General features: G+C 44.0%; 1 protein-coding gene across 2 annotated transcripts in view; it reads left to right on the forward strand.

The window, feature by feature from the left end:
• ABCA1 (ATP binding cassette subfamily A member 1) overlaps positions 1–20,634 on the forward strand; it is a 137,515-nt gene that overhangs the window by 50,359 nt on the left and 66,522 nt on the right. For both annotated transcript variants that reach the window (XM_070375179.1, XM_070375180.1), the window contains exons 6-7: positions 12,414–12,535; positions 15,153–15,329. In XM_070375179.1, coding sequence (XP_070231280.1) covers positions 12,414–12,535; positions 15,153–15,329 — 299 coding nt within the window. The remainder of the gene's footprint in view (positions 1–12,413; positions 12,536–15,152; positions 15,330–20,634) is intronic.

The following is a 20,634-nucleotide window of genomic DNA, read 5'->3' on the forward strand; positions in this document are numbered from 1 at the left end:
GAGTCAGGAAGTTCCATGGAGAAGGAAATGGCAACCCACTCCAGTACTCTTGACTAGAAAATCCCATGGATGGAGGAGCCTGGTGTCCATGGGGTCGCAAAGAGTTGGACACGACTGAGCGACTTCACTTCACTTCACTTCACTTCAGTGGTTAATACTTCCTACTTGGCTGGAAGTTGGGAGGGGCACCTCCTGGGGTGGGCCACCCTCACATCTCCTGCAAGAAGTTCCCCAGCTCGCTACTGTCTCTCATTTTTGTAGGTAGCTGGGCTCTTGTCTCCTGGGCTCTTGTCTCTTGTCTCTTAACCCTAGATGCTCCCTCAGCCTCCCCATTTCTTATGCTGGTCCAGGGACAATTCCTTGGCATGAAGTTGTTGTTCAGTCGCTCGGTTGTGTCCAACTCTTTGTGACCCCATGGACTGCAGCATGCCAGGCTTTCCTATCCTTCACTATCTTCCGGAATTTGCTCAAACTCATGTCTATTGAGTTGGTGGTGCCATCCAACCATCTCATCCTCAGTCGACCCTTTCTCCTCATGCCCGTAATCTTTCCCAGCATCAGGGGCTTTTCTAAAGAGTCAGTTCTTTTCATCAGGTGGCCAAAGTATTGGAGCTTCAGCTTCAGCGTCAGTCCTTCCAATGAATATTCAGGGTTGATTTCCTTTAGGATTGACTGGTTGGATCTCCTTGCAGTCCAAGGGACTCTCAAGAGTCTTCTCCTTCTTGGCTTGAGGAGGCACTGTTGTTTCTCTATGATTATCCACGGTGGCCTGGTGCAGTGGACAGGGCTCTGGCTTCTGTCCTGTAGCTGGAGGGCCAGACCCCAATCTCCCCTGTGCATGAGATTCAGCAGCTTTCATTCTCAGCCAAGATCTTAGGTCTCTATGTGTCTGGCCCTGTCTCACATTATAGCCATAGCAGTCCTTTTAACAGAAGCCCAGTAGGTACTGGGGCTTCCTTTGTGGCTCAGCTGGTAAAGAATCCACCTGCAATGTGGGAGACCTGGGTTCAATCCCTAGGTTGGGAATATCCCCTGGAGAACGGAAAGGCTACCCTCTCCAGTGTTCTGGCCTAGAGAATTCCATGGACTATATAGTCCATGGGGTCACAAAGAGTCAGACACGACTGAGCACTTTTGCTCACTCACTCAGTAGGTGCTATGTGGGACTTCAGAAGATCGTTTTTCTGGACCTGCTGAATTGGACCAAGTGAGGTAGGTGGGGACAGTTAAGGGAGGTCTTTCAGGCTTTACTTAGGCTGCCAGGTCACACGTTTCTGAGGATGCCATGTATACTGCAGTCCGTGTGAATGACACTTCCCATGAGAACAGTGCTCCATGAAGTTGGGCGCCTTAGTTCAGCTTCCCCTGATGAGGACTAGGTTTACAACTGTCTCCCCACAGCTCCTGATTCAAGGGCTTCTGTAATGCCTTCTCTCCAGAGGGCATCCTCTGAAGCTCATGAGAACTTTGCCAGGAAAGAAAAGCAAGGAAGAACTTTGGGCACTCTGTCGCTGCACTGGAGACGTCCCTTTGGAAGACATCCCATATTGTTGAGGTCAAGGGTCAGAAGAGGGAAGGACTGGAGGGGAGGCCTGGGGCAGCACTGATCCTGACCTGGCTCTTGAGTCTGTCCATCCTTTCAGCAAGACTTTTGAGTGTCAGTGGTCTGGCTGTTATTTGCTATGTATTCATGTTACAAATCTGGCTTGTTTGGCTCTTTTGATGTGGCTCTGACCAAGAGTTTTGTGAAAAAAGTCCTGAGGGTTATGCTGGTGTTTACTTAGGGAAATGAATCATAACTTTCTGGCTGTTGGGTTTACAGGTAATACTGAAAACTCACTGCATGGACCTTTAATTCTACTTTAATCTTTGAAAGTCAGAAAGACCTGATCCCCTGAGGGCAGGACAGGCTTTAGTGACATGGCAAGGTAGCTGGCTGTGGCAGGGAGTTGAGGGAAGGAGGTTGTAAAATTATCATCTTGTAAACATACACTTGGCAGCCAGACTGCCTTGTGACTGTGTGACCTTGGATAATTCTGTGTCTTTGTGTCTCAGTTTTCTCAAATGGAGGTAACAGTCCTCCCTCAGGGCTATCATGGGGAATCATGAGCTAATAAGCATAAAGCATTTAGCACAATATTTGTCACATCATAAGCACCTTATTTATACTTCAGTTCATTATATGACCATCATGTGAGATAGGGAATTTTGTTCCTCTTTGTGTACACAAAGGAGCTGAAGTTCAGAGAGGCTAAGGAAGCACAGCTGGCAAAGGGCGAGAAAAGGACTAGAACTCCAGACTTTGACTCCCTGCTAGTACGTTATTACAGTCTATAGAGAGCAGCCAAGGGTAGCCAGAAAATTTCTCAGGTCGCAGGATACTGGGCATGGATGGACTGGGATCAGAGCGGAGACAAGAGGGCTTCCGAGAGAAATGCCAGACTTCCTCCTCTTCCTGGCTTCATGGTAATAGACATGGGTGGAACGTTCCCCAAGGCCCGTGCAGAAAGAACATCCTGTGACTCACAGCCACTTCTCCTTCCCTGCCTAACCCCTTTCCTTCCATATGAGCAGCTGCTGAAGTAGAGGCTGCAGCCTCAAACTTTGTGAGGCCCCTTATGGGTCATCTTGGGAGATCAGATGACCCGTGTATCAACATTATATCATCAAACTGGAAATCCTTGAAATTTTTGGCTGACTGCAATTCACATCCATATGCACTTATCAGAAGTTCTGACTTGAGACCTTAGAGTTTCACAATGTGGAAGTTCCCCAGACCTGTCAAAGCCAGGCAGCATCTCAAAACCCAGCCTGTTGGTTGCCATCCAGGGCAGGGTCTGGCCCCAGCTTGGGCTGCCATCAGGGGGATGCAGTGCTGTACTGCTGTATGGAAATATTGCTCAAACTAAATTGAATCAAAGGTCAGCTCTGCCCAGACAAGAATAGAAAGCACAATTGTACTCGACTACTGGACGGCATGTACCACACGATATCAGACTGCCTTTAGAGAGTTTGGATTGTTAACATCAAGAATAGCGTTTCATGTCTCTTGCTTTTCCAGTATGAGGTTTATTTACTCTGTGGGTGGCAAAGAGCAATATGGAACTCCAGTTTGTTTCTCCTTGAAACCTTTCCATTTCTGGCACTCTCATCACTGTTGCGTTTAGGTATAGAGGGGCGATCTTAGAGTGACACTTTGTCCAACAGACTAAGTTGTATCAGGTAATGATGCCATTTTACATTTAAATATGTTATTACATTCAAGTCTTACAACGCCTTGGTATTATTATCCCCATTTTATCGATGAGGAAACTGAGACTCACAGGTTACGTCTTTTGCCCAAGGTGACTGAGTAAAGCCGTGAATTTAATCCGTGTCTATCTGATCTCCAGGTTCAGCATCTTTGCACCATCTCATGTTGCCACGTTGCCTTATTCCACGAGTAGCATGGCCAGCTTTTGATGGCAAAATCATTATAAAGCATTTTAAAAGAATAAAATGATTTACTTAATTCCTATATAGTTGAAAGAGCTAAAGGTGTGTAAGCCAGAGCTGATTGGGTTCAAATTTACCACTTGCTTGCTCTGTGGCCTTGAGCAGGATGTTAACATCTCTGGATCTGTTTCCTTATTTGAAAAATGGGAAAAATAATACCTTTCCCATAAGCTTGTTTTAAGGATTGTAGAAAATAATACATACAATGTGTCTGATGCTCAGTACACGTTGATCCCCTTTTGCTGCCAACAAAGCACTGCCATGTCCCTTAAGACGTGTTATTAATTTTAAAAATAAGAGAAACTTAAACAATTTATACCTTATATATGAACAATTCTTCCTAATCCAGGCCTGGAAAGAACCCATTCTCAGCCCCTAATTCATAAACTTATCTTCCTTTCCCCTGTTCCCTGGCTTCTCAGGGCCCTGCAGGCTGATTCTGATCCCTCACTCATGGTGCTAAGAGCCTCTGGCCTCATTTTTAAGCAAAACACATGAATTCCTCCAACTCTTCTCTTTCTTCCCAAATCATTTTCTGTTGGCCCATTCTGTTTGATTTGGTCTTTCTGTTTCTGGACTGTGTTTCCTCCTATTTTGATCTCACCTTCTCTCTGTTCCTTGCCTTTTCCGGGCATCCTCCCTTCCTTTCTACCTCCCTGGCCTTCAAAGGGGCCTCCATGAGGTGGTCACCCAGCTATTTTTTTGCTTTGTCTGATGATGGCTTCTTGTCTCTTCTTCTCTTTCTCTTTAGGTCTAGAACTCCCTGGGGCTAATGCTACCTCTTCAGTGTTATCTTTCTTTTCCTTTTGGGCCCCCCAAGCCAGCCTGACTGTACCTCCCATGCCCACTGCATTTACAGAGCTCCTGACCAGTGTGAACAGCTCACCCACTCTCTCCCTCTGGGGCCACAGTCTCCACTGGCTGTTTGGGGGCCTGTTTACCATTCAGCTTCTTATCAGCTGTCATGAATCCTTGTTCCAGGGGCTCCTGACCCCTTCTTCCACCTTGACCCCTTCTCAGTAAGACAGGTATGCCGTTGCCTTAGCAGATGGATCCAGGAAAGATGTGTCGGGTCTCTTCCCATCCCCTGATTTCAGTGTTGACCAATTCTGTAGTGGCAGAGCGGGCTGGGAGGTTCACAGCTCTGTTCTGACCTTCTGTCCCTGTCCTCTTGGAAGGCAAGGGCAGGGATCCTGTCTTTGTACAGCATCTCTTTTATTACAGATTCCTGCCTTCAAGGAGCACCGAGAAATATTACTACTTGGAACTACAGCTCTAGTGTTTTGACTTCAGTAGCTGTCTAGAAATTTGTTGATTAATTAATTAATCAAATTAATCAAATTCTATTCTATGTAGAATAAGGACTATGTAGTTCCTGGAGCTGTGATGGTCCCGTGGGTCTCAGAAGACTCTGGCTTCCCCAGGACTTGCAGATATCAGGAAGCACAACCCTAAATATTGTAGTTTCTCTAAGGAACTCTTCACTTGTGTCATCTACGACTTTTATCAACATTTGTTTTGTTTTGAACTTGTTTAATTTCTCCACTTGTATTTTCTGTTTGGGCAAATTCCAGGAGATAGTGAAGGACAGAGAAGCCTGGCTTGCTGCAGTCCATGGGGTCACAGAGAGTTGGATATGACTGAGCAACTGAACAACAACAAATATTCTCTTGCAGTATGTGTGAGTCAGTATTCAGGGCATTCTATACTGTCATTACTGTTTACCTAATCCACCCCCTAGTATAGCTGATCTCCATTTACAGAAAAATGTAGGGTTGGAGAGTTTAAGCCTCCAAGGGCACATAACTGGAAAATTCTGGAACTGAGATAGGAATCAGGTTAGCCAGACTCTAGAACTTGGGATCTTTCACGAGTGTGTCAGTTTCCTTGGCAAGCCCTCACTGTAGAGAAGGAAACTTCTGGGTTGGGAACCCTGGCTCAGATGAACAGCAGGAGTTCCCGAAGCTGTGTACACCCCGGCTCCCAGCCTCCTCTCATCTGCTCTAAGGAGTCACCCCAGGGAGCAGCCAGGTCACCCTGTCTTACCCCCTTCTCCAGAACCCTGAACTTCCCAGGCAAGCCCTGGTTTTCCTGGGGAGGGTCCAGCTGTCTCAGTGAAGCAGGCGGGAGCTATCCTTGAAGAAGAAAGTGGAGCCCTAGCATCAGGAAAACAAACTGAAACAACAAAAAATACCCCAGAAGACACCTGAGTATGTTTGTTCCCAGCTCTTTTCTGGCAGAGAAATGTTTTGCAGTCGTGTTTATACAAGGTCCTGCTTAAGACGAATAAAGCCAGGAGTGAGAATCTGGCCGCAGTTTCTCTAGGCCATTGCCCCTGGAATAGGGTCAGGGCTGGGAGACCCTCCTTGGGTCCTTTTAAGAAGAGTATCTGGGCCTTGGAAGCTGACATGATCTTTCTCTACTTCTCTCTCTCTCTCTCTCTCTTTTTTTTATTTGCCTCTTCCACCCACTTCTCAAGCAGCTGATCCCTGTGGTTTCTTTTCATGTTAAACAAAAGAGACTACAGCGATCTTGAAACTGGAGCCGGGGACGGGAGGGCACTGACCGGGAGTAACCCCGCTGCAGACTCTGCTGAGGACTGCCCTCCTCCGCCTTCCTGGGCTGCTGCCCTCCCTCCTCCCTGCTTCTCTGCTCTGCTCAGGCAGGCTGGGAAGAAGCAGAAGGAACACTAAGTGGCCATGAGAGCATTCCCCCACGCCCACCCCATGTATCCCCCTGGTGCAGTGATCCTCCCCGCCACACCCTTCTCCCCTGCCATGAAAGTGTTTCCTTAGCCTGCTCAGAGAGGCCCGGCACTGAGGACTGGCAAGGAACTGAGGATTCTGTCCTGTTTGTCCTCAGCCCACAAACACACATTTCACTTGTTTTGTTCTTTGGACTCCAAGCTCCTGAATTGGTTTCTTTTTTTTTTTTCCCCTCCTTTTCTTTGCCCTACCTCCCCGCATACAAAGCAAAGCTCTCTGGAAAAGGACAGGCCACTGCTGGCTTCTCCAGGCAAAACCAAGGAGGCTGATTTCAGCTGATCAAGTATTTTGGTCCACACTGGAGATATGGCAACAGGAGAGCTCTTGGGGCCTTTTGCTGGATGGTGACTTTCAATCTTCTCTTTGGGCAGCAGGGACCCATTTTTAATTTAGTGACCGGTCCAGTTCCCTGATGGCCATATTCTGTGACAGTATTTATAGCCTCTCAGTTACCCTTGTAAACTCCTGAGGCTCTTTCCCTCCAAAAGACTACTTTCACTTTCTTGATCTTTGTTTTCACAACAACTTATGAATGTTACTAGCCCATCTTACATCTAAGAAAACTGAGACCTAGAGAGATTCAGAAACGGAGAAAAGTGAGGTTCACAATTGCACAGTTAGGAAACAGCCGAGCTGGGACCTGAATTCAGATTTTCTAATGCCAGTCCAATGCCGATTTAGTTTAATCCCAAGTGTACCTTTTAGTACCAACAATAAGACAATCCCTGAGATCTTCTATAACCCACACATTACAGGTAGGAAAATCGAGGTCATGTCAGCTCACGTGGAAAGAGTTAAATGGCCAAGTAAGTGGCTGTCTTTTCCATTAAGTGTTTTCTATCTAGCGTCCAATGACTGGTTTTTCTTACTAGTCATCTTCTATCTATGCCATCCCTGCAGTGATGTTGTAGAGGTGATTATTCCCATTGATTCTCTGTAAAATGCTAGATTTCTTTATTCTTTTCTTAAGTTCTGATTAGGCAAACCAGTCAGCTTCAACCTTTTCTTCACCTTATAACAGTGTCAGCAGAAAGAATTCATAATTCTCTCTGACTCAGGAACTCAGCCAGGCAAATACATAATGCACACATACACACACACATACCTTGGATCATAAATTCAATATTGACTTGGTTGGCAAAGTCACTTCTGTTCTTATCTATTCTGAAAGCATATACTTTAGGATCAGACTAGCATTGAAGCTAATGAGGTATCTTTCCTGAAAGTGATGATGGTATTAGCCATCTTTATTGAGGACTTTCTTTGGTTCTAGGCTTTATGCTATGACTTCAGGTACATTTCTCTTTTAACCCTCAGCTCAGTGCAGTGAGGTAGATGCTTGTCATCCTTATTTATCCTGTTATGGACACTTCTCATGTCCTGCTTCCAGCTCCCACATGCCTGACTGTCTTCCTGACCCTGGGCTGATGTAGCTGAGGAGGTTCACTGTCTTGACCTGGTTCGTCTCACACGCATGTCCTGTTTCACCCGTCCCTACCCACAGCAGGTCATCTCAATTCATTACGTGATTCACTCTTATGTGTTCATCCACCACTGATGGGATGCCTCCTCAGTGCCAGGCACTGCTGTCCTTTTGAGTAAGTCCTGGCCCTCAAGCACTTCTGTTCTTCTGGAGAAAATGATGTGGTCCCAGACAATTGTAGCTCGGAGGAAGCATGCATAAGAGGCTATTAGGGCATGGAGGAATGGCCAACTGACCCAGCTTGAGGGCATCATGTCAGGACAGGCTTCCTGGAGGAGAAGACTCATGGCCCGAATCTTAAAGAAGGGTAGGAATCAGCTAGGGCAAGAGGAGAAGGGCCATTTCAGATATTGGGCTTTCTTGATATTATTGGCTTCTCCACTCATTTTCCTGCCAAGAAAAAAGTGGAGAAAACTTGAGACCGTAGGTACAAAATCACCGTACTCTGGCCTCAAAATGTACCTTGTCCTCTTCCTTTTCCCATCCTACTCCCCACATCTTAGGTTCTGAGGAAGCTCTTCTATGCTTATCTGCTTGTGTGTTTGTTTATTCATTCAGAAACATTGAGAATCATGTGTACATAGCACTATGTCTACGGGGTGTCCTGGTCCCTGCATCATGGGAGGTCTTCCTTACCCTCTCCTCATCAGCCACAACCTCTAAAGATTTCTGGCTCTCTGTTCTTTTCCAGAACCTGGCTTCAGTCTGTTCAGCCTGACTCCCCCTTGAAACAGATAAGCCTCATCTGGGTCAAATGCTTCCATGAGTTGCCTTCCTTTGTCTCTGCCATCCTTCGCTCTGCTTTTTCTATTGATTTGCCTTTTCATCACCCTTATCATCCTTGGGCGTTCCTTGAGGGAAATGTCTGTGTCCCTACCTTTTCTCTATACATCATTGTGGTACGCTGGTCAAGGTGAGTGAAGTAAACTCTTCTCAATAATCACAAGATTATTATCATTTTTTGAGCAACTACCATGAACCCCTTGCTCACTATTCATGCATTAGCTAGTGTTAGTGAAATTCATGCATTAGTTAGTGTTAGTCAGTCATGTCCGACTCTTTGTGACCTCATGGACTGTAGCCCTCCAGGCTCCTCTGTCTATGGGATTCTCCAGGCAAGAATACTAGAGTGGGTTGCCATGTCTACCAGGGAATCTTCCCAACCCAAGGATCGAACCCAGGTGTCCTATATTGCAGGCAGATTCTTTACCATCTGAGCCACCAGGGAAGCATTCATGCGTTACATGCAAATATCTCTAATCCGCATACCTTTGAAAAGTGGGTACTGTTACCCTTACCTCCTAGGTCAGAAATCTTGGGCTCTGGAAGGCAAAATGAATTTCTCAAAGCCATGCAATTCATAAACACTAGAGTCCAGCATCAAAGTTAAGTTATTCTGTCCCCATACCCCTGAACTTTTCATTTCACTAATGTTTCCCAAACTTGGCTGGAATCATCATGGCAGATAAAATTCTGATGTCTGTGTCTTAGCCCCATAAGTTCTGATCACGCAGAAGTTGTTAGGGGGTGTGGCCTGGGCATTGGGATTTTTGCAAAGCCCCCTCAGGAGTCTCATGGGGACTGAGGTTGAGAAACAGTGCACACTGCACTGCCTTCCTGCACCCATGCTGGCTGCAGCTTGGTGTTGGTGGCATGCAAATCTGAATCCATGTGTGTGGTATCCGTGTGACCAGAATGCAGGTTCTTCGTATCCAGGGATCTTTGGCATTCCCTGCTGCCACCCCGTATAGCTACCTCACCACACTGTGCGTGTGCACTGCCAAAGGTTGTTGACTGTTTAATCAGCCTCTTGGCTTTTCTGCCTCATCCAGAGGATTCACAGAGAGGTGGTTGGGGTTTGATCACATCCAGATGTTCTCATCAGCAGAGCCTGTTGCCTTAGCTGAAACGTCATGTAAACGCACTGCGCATGCTCCGTTGACTAAAGCATGTTGCTTGTGACCTAGACCCATCGCATGTGCAGTGGAGTCAGCCTTCCACCCTTCAGCAGCCTTGCTCTGGGGGAAGGAGGTTATTCTGAATTTGTCTAGCACAGTGTCGATTCCTGCTCTGGCTTTTCACTCTCAGGAGTGGCCTGCCTGGTCACAGACCAGGTTAGCTCATGTGCATATTCTGTTCTGCCTGGGTCTCAGGGAAGTTTTTTTTTCCCCCCACCCCTCCCTTTACAGATGAGGCAGTGGAGACACAGCTAGGTGAGATGCCCTGGCAAGTAAATGGATGCGGAGCCCAAGTTTTCTCACCCCTCAGTGTGGTAGTTTTTTCATTGTTCCGCAACAGTCAGTGTCAGGCTTTCCAGGTCAGACTGCAGTTGAAGCCACTAACTTTCCTGTCTTCTTCCTGTGTACCTCTACCTTTGGGATACTGGGACACCTAGGGTGTCACTTTATGTCTCTGGGAATGCAGTTCTAGTGACTAGGGGCCCTGTTTATCTTGGGGTGCAGCCTGGGGGTCGCCCCAATATCTGCAAGCCATTCTTGGACCTGTACAGCTGAAAGGAAATCTTCTTTGATGCTTCTCAGAAACTTCTGAAATCTTCCCAGCCTTGATCCCATCTCCTGGTACTTATTTTCCAGTCATCATTCATTGATCAGTAATTCTTTGCCTGATCTGGGCACTGGGATGCAAGGATAAAAGGCATATTCTGTGTCCCAGAGGCATAGTCTAGGGGAGATAATATGTAAATAAAACAACAGTCCTAAAAGGATGGTCCTCAGAACCCTTGCATTAGAAATACAGAAGATGCTTATTAAAATGTAGATTCTTAGGCCCCACTCTAGAGCTACTATTTCAGGATCTCTGGGAATCCAGCCCCAAAAATTACATATTAGCATGTCCGTAGGTGAATCTTCAATGCTCTTAGGTTTGGCAGCTACAGAAGTGAATGCGATGGTGAGAAGGCAGTATCATATGTGATGGGGAGCACCAGGCAGGTGGCAGCCTGCAGGAGCATCTTTTCTCAGGAGGACACTCACTCGGCCAGGACCACTTCTTAAAATGTGTCATGGGGAATAACTGGGAGTTAGCCAAATAAGGTGTAGCCAGAGAACTGTTTCTCTAGAGATATGAGTCATGCTCAGTGTACCCTTCTGTGGTGGTGGTTTAGTAGCTAAATCGTGTCCAGCTCTTGTAACCCCATGGACTGTAGCCCACCAGGCTCCTCTGTCCATGGGATTTCCCAGCCAACAATACTAGAATGAGTTGCCATTTCCTTCTCCAGGGGATCTTCCTGACCCAGGGATTGAACCCTGGTCTCTTGTGTTGCAGGCAGATTCTTTACCAACTGAGATTATTAAAAGTTTACTTAAGCAGAACATACCTGAATCAGACAGCACAGATGAGAGTCTGGCTGGATTTTGAGACTTCCTTCTACTTTATCTCTGCACATCACCCCCTTAGCTCCCAGGATTAACTCCTGTCCTCTTTTTAAGCCTCACCTCACAGCCCTGTTTTCAGATCAGACGTCTGTTTCTCATCAGTTAAGTGATTTGAGTTTGCTAGGTTTGCCCCCTAGGGGTCAGTTCATGCCAGGGCCTGTGCGCTGCAGTCTCTCAGTGATGTCTGGCCAGTCGTGAGGTCCTGATGTTGGGTTATTGTGAGAGAGGGGCAGAAGGAGAAGTGGACACTCAAATGAGATATGGCAGAGAAAATGAGAGCATTTCAGTAAGGGGGACCCACGAAGCATCTGGTCACCTCACTGTTTGGAGATAAAGAAGCTGAAATTCGGAAAGATGATATGAAATATCCAAGTGATACCACTTAGGCACAGCCTCCAGCTCTAGGGACTAAAATTGGATTTCTGGCTAGTGCTTTTTCTGCTGCACTACACTGGATTGGAACCTTTTCTAAATATACCTGGAGGGCTTATTATTTAAAGTGATTCTGTAGGAAACCCTGCAGCAATACAATCATTTAGTAGTGTTGATTTTTTTAAATGTATGCGTACATATTTTCTTAAAGCAGGGGCCGGCCTGGGTGTGGGAGCTCTGTATCACGTGTTCCACGTCTGGACCTGAAATGAAATCAGGCCTGTGAAAGCACTTTGATATGCATAATGCTCTGCACCTGTGGTTCTCTAAAGGTGGGCCCCAGACCAGCGGGTGACAGCATCGCCTGGGAGCTTGTTAGAAATGCAAATTATCCAGCCTCACCCCAGGCCGCTGAATCAGAAACTCTGGGGGGTAGGGGACCAGTTTTCACAAGCCCTGCAGGTGATTCTGATGCCTCTTCAAGTTTCAGAACCACTGTTTTGCATCAAGAAGAAACCAGCCCTTTGGGCTTGTGGGAATAAGGTTTTAAATATCTCTGAATTTAGCTATCTGAGATGGCATTGGGGAGATAGGAGCTGTGGGGTCACGGTCACAAATCTCAGATTTGTTTACTTATTCTTGGAAAAGCGAGAAAAGGCTACGTGTATGTGTATGTGTACAGAAAAGGCTACGTGTATGTATACAGCAGTGCCGCACTTCACAGCTTCAGAAAGCACTCTTTTCATGTCTCTGCTGTTAAGGTAAAACTCCCTGAACCTCATTTCTCTGTGTGCTCAATTGGTTTAAAACAAGGCAGTATTAGGATATTTTGCTCCATTGTGCTTTTTTTTTTTTCTTTTTAGTTACTCATGAAATGAAAATGAAACACTATTTCTCCTGCAGGCTTGAAACTTCAGGACTTCCTGGTAGACAATGAAACCTTCTCTGGATTCCTGCATCACAACCTCTCCCTGCCAAGGCCAACTGTGGACAAGATGCTGGGGGCTGATGTCAGTCTCCGCAAGGTAAGCTGCAATCTTCACCTTCCCTGGTGAGGCTCGTGGCAATGACATTATACAAGAGCACCTGGAAGGAAATGAATAAACTCCTGTCTTGGTAACAGTGCTGAAGGAGGTTGGCGGCTCCAGTGCAGCGTCACCTATTTTTACCTCCCTGCTCGGGCTGGCCCCGCCACACCATCCAGAGAGTGGAAGGTGCAGCCTCGCATCATGGGCCAACTGGTTGAAATAAAACTGATTTCCTGCCTGTCTGTCAATTGGCATGTGTTGATTTTGTTTTTTTATTTTGTTTGTTTGTGAAAGTCGCTCAGTTATGTCCGACTCTTTGAGACCCCATGGAATACAGTCCATGGAATTCTCTAGGACAGAATACTGGAGTGGGTAGCCTTTCCCTTCTTCAGGGTATCTTCCCAACCCAGGGATCGAACCCAGGTCTCCTGCAGGTGGATTCTTCACCAGCTGAGCCACGAGGGAAGCCCAGGCATAACGTGTTGATAACGTCTTCCTAAAGGGAAGATGAATTTAAGATGAATTAAAAAAAAATCTCACAGTTCTGAAACAATAACTTGGGTTGAGGATTGTTACCCAAAGTGTCTCTTGTCTATAAAATCTAAAACAGATTTTAAAAATGTAGTGCTTTCTTTTTTAAAATTTAAATTTTTTTCCTTTTAATTGGAGGATAACTCTTTATAATATTGTGTTGGTTTCTGCCATATATCAACATGAATCTGCCATAGGTATACATATGTCCCCTCCCTCTTGAACCTTCTTCCTACCTCCCACTCCTTCCCACCCATCTGTATTGCCACAGAGCACCAGATTTGAGCTCCCTGCATCAGAATAGCAAATCCCCACTGGCTATCTATTTGTAATGTTTCTTTTAAAGATAGATGAGAAAGATATCTAGAAAATATAGAATAGAAATAATAAATAAATAGAAATTAAATAAAAATAAATAAGTAAAAATATTTAAAATTAAATAAATAAAATAGAATATCTATTATTAAGAAGAATATGCTTAATTTTTTTTAATTTATAAAATCAGGAAGTAATATTAGTGTTTATGTAAGATTTTAACCTTAGATTTTAAAGAACCTTCCTCTGGCATTATTAGATAATCATCCGGCTCCTATGCAGTGGGCAGCAGGCCCAGATTGCATAGTTATTGATTTCCAGAGGACCTTTTCAAGTTTATTCTCTGGCAGAAAGGGGAACTGCTTCCTTACCCCGTCTCATGTTTACATACTAGCTTGACTTTGCCATAAGCAGAAGTAGTGGAACTGTTTATGCACCAAAATAAAATCTTTGCTTTACATGATATAGAATTTTTTAAATTAGAAAAATGTGCTTACTGCTTGCCCTTATGAAACTAGGAAAATATGCCTGTGTTTACCAATTGTGCGGTTGGGAGATGGGCCAAAGGCAGCAGGCTTATAAAAATCATTAGCATGGTTTCCATTGCCCCCTGCCAATTTCTTATCTGTCACATCCCACTAGTTTAAAATAAGGGGCATCCTAAATATGTAAGTGGTCCATTCAAGGTGATTAGTCTCTGTAGTCACTGTTTTCACCGTCTTAAACACAAATACTAAGGGTCGGCTGGCAGCAAGGGCTAGTCAGAGAAAAGAAGAAAAGCAGTGTGTATTTGAGTATCTGGCAGTGGGTGGAAACTTAATGGAAACCATGACACACCAAGTGCTTTGCCGTGTTAGAAAGCTGCATGGGTCCTGAGAAGCTTCTGGTCCATCACTCCCAGGAGGTTGTACCACCGGCAGGTCAGGCTGCCTTAATTGAAACAAACAGAGAATGTTGTAACAGAGTAATAGAGTCTGAATCGTTCATTCATTCGTTCCACAAATATTTATTGTCCACATGTTCCAGCACTGAGGACACAAAAGGAACATGAAAAAACAAGGTCTCTCATCTTATTGACTTTTGCCTAGTGGACAGTAAGGGCCATATGTGAAGAAGTGTTTATTTAGATCCAGTAAAGCTAGTTACATAAGATATGGCCAAGGAGAAGTTCTTTGCTATAATGTATAGGCCAGTTCTAAGTCATTCTTATCTGTCAATGAGATAAGAGGCTTGACTTTCTAGTACTCTGCTTTGATACAAGTAAAAGGAAGAGTTCCACATTCTGAAATTGTTTGAACATAGTTATTTGCATTAGTTAAATATCTTTATCTACAAATAAATAGTATAAATACTTTTCCCCCTGCAATTTAGCCCAACCCCAGTTTAAAATATCATTTATTTCAAAATAATGAGAACTTTCTATTTTCTCTAATAAGAGTGGTTTGGGGAGTTCAGACTCCAGATTCCTATTTGCTGAGTCATGTGTCGCACTTTTGAGAAAAAGAATTGGACTCAGGATTTCCCTTCCCAAGGAGAAGAGTGTGGAGGTGATGAGTCGAATGCCACATTCTGGTGTTGAATGTCCTGTAGCATCATGCCTTGCTTCATCCTGAAGTTCGGTAGAGACCCAGTGCTCTGGACAGGGTATAGTAGTGTCCATTCCTCAAAGCAATATTGATATGAAGTTCCCCCAAGAGGCTTCAAGGACCCTGCTTCCCATCAGTGTAATCCAGTTTTACTTCTCTCTCTTTGCATGAAATGTTTATAGGTATTTTTGCAAGGCTACCAGTTACATTTGAGCAACCTGTGCAATGGATCAAAATTGGGAGAGGTGATTCGACTTGGTGACCAAGAAGTTTCTAGGTTTTGCAGCCTGCCAAGGGAGAAGCTGAATGCAGCAGAACAGGTGCTTCGTTCCAACCTGGATATCCTGAAGCCAGTCCTGGTGAGTAGGCTTGCTGTGTAGGGAAGCTTTGAGTACTAATGCTTTTAGAATGTGACATTTTTCCCTGGACAGCAGGACTTTGTTTTTGTAGAAACATAGGGCTGGCTGGGAGTGGTGATGTGACTGGCTCTGTGGTATTGGCTCAGATTCTGAGCCATCTCCCCAAGAGTCAGTAAGGGAACAGTGAGTTGGGTGTGGCTCTGAGTCCAAGTCTGTTTCAGAGAAGACCTACTTTTTTTATGGTTTTTAATGCTATAAGGGTTCATTTGAAGAAGGAGTTCTCTAGATTAAAAAAAAAAAAAAGTCTCAAAACCATTAATGGGAAGATGGATGTCCATTTAAAAAAGCCTATCAGAAAGGAAACACTGAGATGTCTCAGTGGGAAAACCCTGGGATTGAATGGGAGCACATGCAATAAGTAACTTAAAAAATGACAAAATTGCTTTCAGAGGTTAAAAAATACCAACAAAGTCTGATTATCAGTTGGGAATCACTCGTTCAAAGAAGCAGTCCATGAGAATACACCTTCATTTCTAATCCAAGAATAGGACTAAGTCTGAGCATTCTGGTTGTCAGTGCTGTGCCTAGTTCCAGAATAAGTATCTTTCTTTAGGTTTTCTGGGAGCTCTGATAAAATCCCTTGTGAACAACATCCTTTAGCATCCATCCAGCATTCAGATTTCCTGCTTACCAGACAGCTCCCTGATTGTCAGTAGGCTGTTCTAAAACCAGGAGAAAAGCCCTGGAAGAAGAACATGCCTGGAAAGAGATGTTCCTCGTTATAATAGAAAGACATTGGAAACTTCTGGGACTTTGCGCACCATGATTTCTCTAGAGAAAGATGGGCCCTCCTGGGGGTACTAAGAAGTTTCGGTTTCTAGACCCTGTACCTGGATCATCTCCTAGAATGTTCCTTAGAAACACATCCCAGAGTTTACACTCTTGACTGACCATCGAAGAGTCCTTGTATCCTGTTTGATTCTCTGACTAAAGTGAAGGTAGTAGTAAAACTGAATTCTGCTGCTTCCATGGCAGGTTTTATTGTGGCCCCCATCAGTGTGAAGGGCTTAGCCCCAATACTTAAGATCTGTTTTTGTTCTCTTCCAGAAATAGTATTTTCTATTTCAGTGTTTTAAAAAATGTACTGAGTTGTTTTTTTCTAGTGGTCTGTGATTCTGTAGTATAATTTACAGAGATGTTTGCAGCCCCAGATAACTGGCCTAAATAGTCAGATAAGCTCACCTGTGAAGACACTTGCAGCCTGTTGGCACTTTCTGCATCATGAGTCAGAGTCAAAGGCTGTTGCAAATACTAGCCCATTTCCTTGGACTATTTTGGTTGTTTTGCTTTGCTTCACTACAAGACAGAAATGTTCACCCTTTCAGCTGGGATGATTTGAACTTTGGAAAGATGGGTGTTTTTAGAAGACAGATAAATTTATTCTGGCACCCATTCATTGTTTCATTTCTGTTTACTCATTAAACACCTATTGTGTGCACAGCCCAGTAAAATCCTTCCAATTATGTAATTTCTGAATTACTCTCTAAGTAGAAAGACAGCAAAGCCTTCATAATCTGACAGTCAACAGCTTAGGGTTTGACTTGAAAAATCTCTCCCTAGTTGGGAAAATTAGTGTGATGGGGAGTGTGGAAATGTACTGTCAGAACTGTCAGCTGCTTCACAGCCCATCCTGTCGTGTTGTGGTGGAGCCTTGTGGACCAGTTGGTTCATGGCAGGTGTTGATTAGGGTGGCTGCCATATGCTTCCTGCACGTCTCTTGGGCATAGGAGCATTTCAGGTTCTGCTCCTGCCTGTCAGCTGTTATTGTGAGATCTCTTTTCCTAAAATCAGAAAATGGGGCTCTTGAATTAGAACATAGTGAGTGGCCAGGATGTGTAAAAGATGTTTTAGGAGATACCATTGGGTTGAAATGACTTCCAAACATTTTGAAATGTGACTCTTTTAGCAGTGCCTTAATTGGAGCACTGGGATTGATGTTTGATTTATATTAAGCAGCCTTTTGCTTCTGCCATTTGGTTGAAATTTTGGTATTGGTGATGGTAGATGGGTGTGTTGTGAGACCTCCTTGTACACAGACAGTTAAACTGTGCCAAGAAATACAATAGGAGCAGCAACCAACATTAGGGGTGGGAGAGACAGAAACTATTCTGTTAATATGTATTTCTGCACCAAAAGTGGATTTCGAGGAGAGCCATGCTTTGAAACATTTCTGTTCTCTCTCTCTGTCTCTGTTTTTTGGTGTGGCTATTTCTCTGTTTTTCAGCCAAGATATTCTGATTCTTTCTCCTGGTTCTCCTTCAGTCCTTTGATGACCACTGGGACTACAGTATTTTGACAACAGTGGGGAAGTGTGGCAGGGTAGAAAGGGTGTAGGCTTGGGGTCAGCTGTTTCTGGGTTCAAATACTGCCTCAGCATTTTACCAGTTGTGCTACCTTAGATAAATTAAGCCTCAGGTTCCTATTCTTTCACATAGTGATAATGTAGTTTGCCCTTTGCTGTGATTATTGATCACATATATGAAGAGCCTGGCATAGGGCTAGTACACATTAGATGCTCAATAAAAAGTTAATAATTTAATTTATGGGAGTAATATAAATTATGTGCTTGAAAACAGTGGCTGGTAATGTAGACATTTTCTTCTATAAATCAGTGCTAGGAATCAGTCATTAATGTTCATTACTTTTTACATTTGGATACCACCCTTATGGCAGAAAGCAAAGAAGAACTAAAGAGCCTCTTGATAAAAGTGAAAGAGGAGAGTGAAAAAGTTGGCTTAAAACTCAACATTCAAAAAATGAAGATCATGGCATCTAGTCTCATCACTTCATGGCAAATAGATGGGGAAACAATGAGAGACTTTATTTTTTGGGGCTCCAAAATCACTGCAGATGGTGACTGCAGCCATGAAATTAAAAGATGCTTGCTCCTTGGAAGAAAAGCTATGACAAACCTAGACAGCATATTAAAAAGCAGAGACATTACTTTGCTGACAAAGTCTATCTAGTCAAAGCTATGGTTTTTCCAGTAGTCATGTATGGATGGATGTGAGAGTTGGACTACAAAGAAAGCTGATCACTGAAGAATTGATGCTTTTGAAATGTGATGTTGGAGAAGACTCTTGAGAGTCCCTTGGACTGCAAGGAGATCCAACCAGTCCATCCTAAGGGAAATAAGTCTTGAATATTCATTGGAAGGACTGATGTTGAAGCTGAAACTCCAATACTTTGGCCACCTGATACAAAGAACTGACTCAGTGGAAAAGACCTGATGCTAGGCAAGATTGAAGGTGGGAGGAGAAGGGGATGGCAGGATGAGATGGTTGGATGACATCACCGACTTGGTGGACATGAGTTTGAGCACGCTCTGGGAGTTGGTGATGGACAGGGAAGCCTGGAGTTCTGCAGTCCACGGGGTTGCAAAGAGTCGGACATGACTGGATGACTGAACTGAATTGAAAGTGCATTTTATCGTATGATATAACTGATAGACATATTCTAGAGATTAGCATGTGGACAGCTTCAGGGAGAGTGTTCATTCTGCCATAACTGCCTTTGGATTGGAACATACATTGCAACAATATTTCATTAAGTCTTTGAAGTGTTTCTTCAGTGTCCTTGGCTTTTTTTATTAGTCCTGTTCCAGCCCTGTGTAGTTTCTTGCTTGTATTCTGAGAGTGACTCTAAAGCACAGTAAACACTACTCATTAAAGTCTGTCATGCATAACTGAATAGATCGGTGGAAGCAGAGCATCTCTAAACAAGGTATGAGATATTAAACAACAAAACGAACACATATTTACTGTCTGTCTGCTTTGTACCAGTTACTGCTTGAAGGCATTGACGTTTCAGCCATGAACAAGGCAGACAAGGTCCACATGGTACTTTCATTCCAGTGGACATTGAGAACCGACTTTAAGGCTGAGAACGGGAATTTGAGGAATTCTTCACAGGTTCTGGGTTCTGTAAAGTGAGGGCTGCCCTTCCCAGCAGCTCCCTGACAACAGTCTCGTTCAACACGGAACACCGTGATCCCCAGTGAAAGTCTGTTTGGTTAAGTAGACTTGGGCTCTAGTCCTGTCTCAGTGATGTGAAGATGGTGTCTGATCCTTGTGGCAAGGGAAATGGTGTCTGATTTGAGTTAGCAAGGACAGGCATACAGACTGACCTTTATTTCAGGAACAACTTAGACATCGCACAACCGTGTGACTAGATTGTCTTGACTTCTGGTGGTACCTTCACCCCAAAACAGGAAAGTTCTGTGTCCATGGAACAAAGTGTTCTGTTTCTGTATCTTCTGATGTGTGTAGTCTGCTCTTGCAAAGGTGGAACTCTGTTCATGGGACAAAGGAGGTAGGGTGAGTGGTGCCCTGAAGTGCCCAGAGCACTAGTGAGCTCACAGCTGGACTGTGCAGGGATAGAAGGAGCAGGCAGAAGAGGAGTGAACAGTCATTCTTGTCTTGAAGGGTTTTTGTTTAGCGTCTTCTAGACCCTTTGATAAGGGCTCAGCTTGGCTCATAGCTTTTGGGGATTAGGTATTTCTCAGTTTGTCACATGCAGTGACAATGTTTTGCAGGAGAAAACAGTTGGTTTTCCCTCTCCTCCTGCCTGGAACACAGACTCTTGTGGGAAGTATCAGGTTTTGTTTGGTTTTGTATAATTTTGCTGCCCACCTGTTTACAACATGTGCTTTTGCCTGACAAGCAATTGCAATTGCTATCATTTGGTAAATTGTAGAATGACATGTCTCAGGGATTTACTGTTTTAGACTCTGTTCACCTAATTCCTGGGAGAACAAGGGAAGCACAGAACTGGGGATAAATTACTGAACTAAGCAGTGTGTTAATATAATGACTCAACTCCAAATAGATGTTTTTGCCTCAAATATACTATTTTTTACTTGAAATAGTATAATTTCTTTCTTGCCATGTCTAAGATAAAGGCTTGACTTTTGATCCTGAATTATGTGGTAGTAGATATATTTAACTATGTTTAGAAATAGCAAAAATGAAATATTTTAATGTGTTAATCACATATAATTTAAAATTTATTATTTAAGTTGTTGAATTGCTTTTAAAAGATTAGTGCTGTCCTTAGACATGAGTTATAATTCCCTACTTCAATAAAAATTATTAAAATGTTCCTCAAAGGACAATTTTTATTGTCATGTAAATGACTGTAAAGAGACAGTAATTGCTTTGGGTGATAATAGTCTTTGTACCTGGTATGTGGCTTACTTATTTTCAATTTGAAGTAAAACATATAAATCCTAGCCCTGAGTTGGCTT

Source organism: Bos mutus, chromosome 8, assembly GCF_027580195.1.
Source record: "Bos mutus isolate GX-2022 chromosome 8, NWIPB_WYAK_1.1, whole genome shotgun sequence".
Classification (NCBI taxonomy): domain Eukaryota; kingdom Metazoa; phylum Chordata; class Mammalia; order Artiodactyla; family Bovidae; genus Bos; species Bos mutus.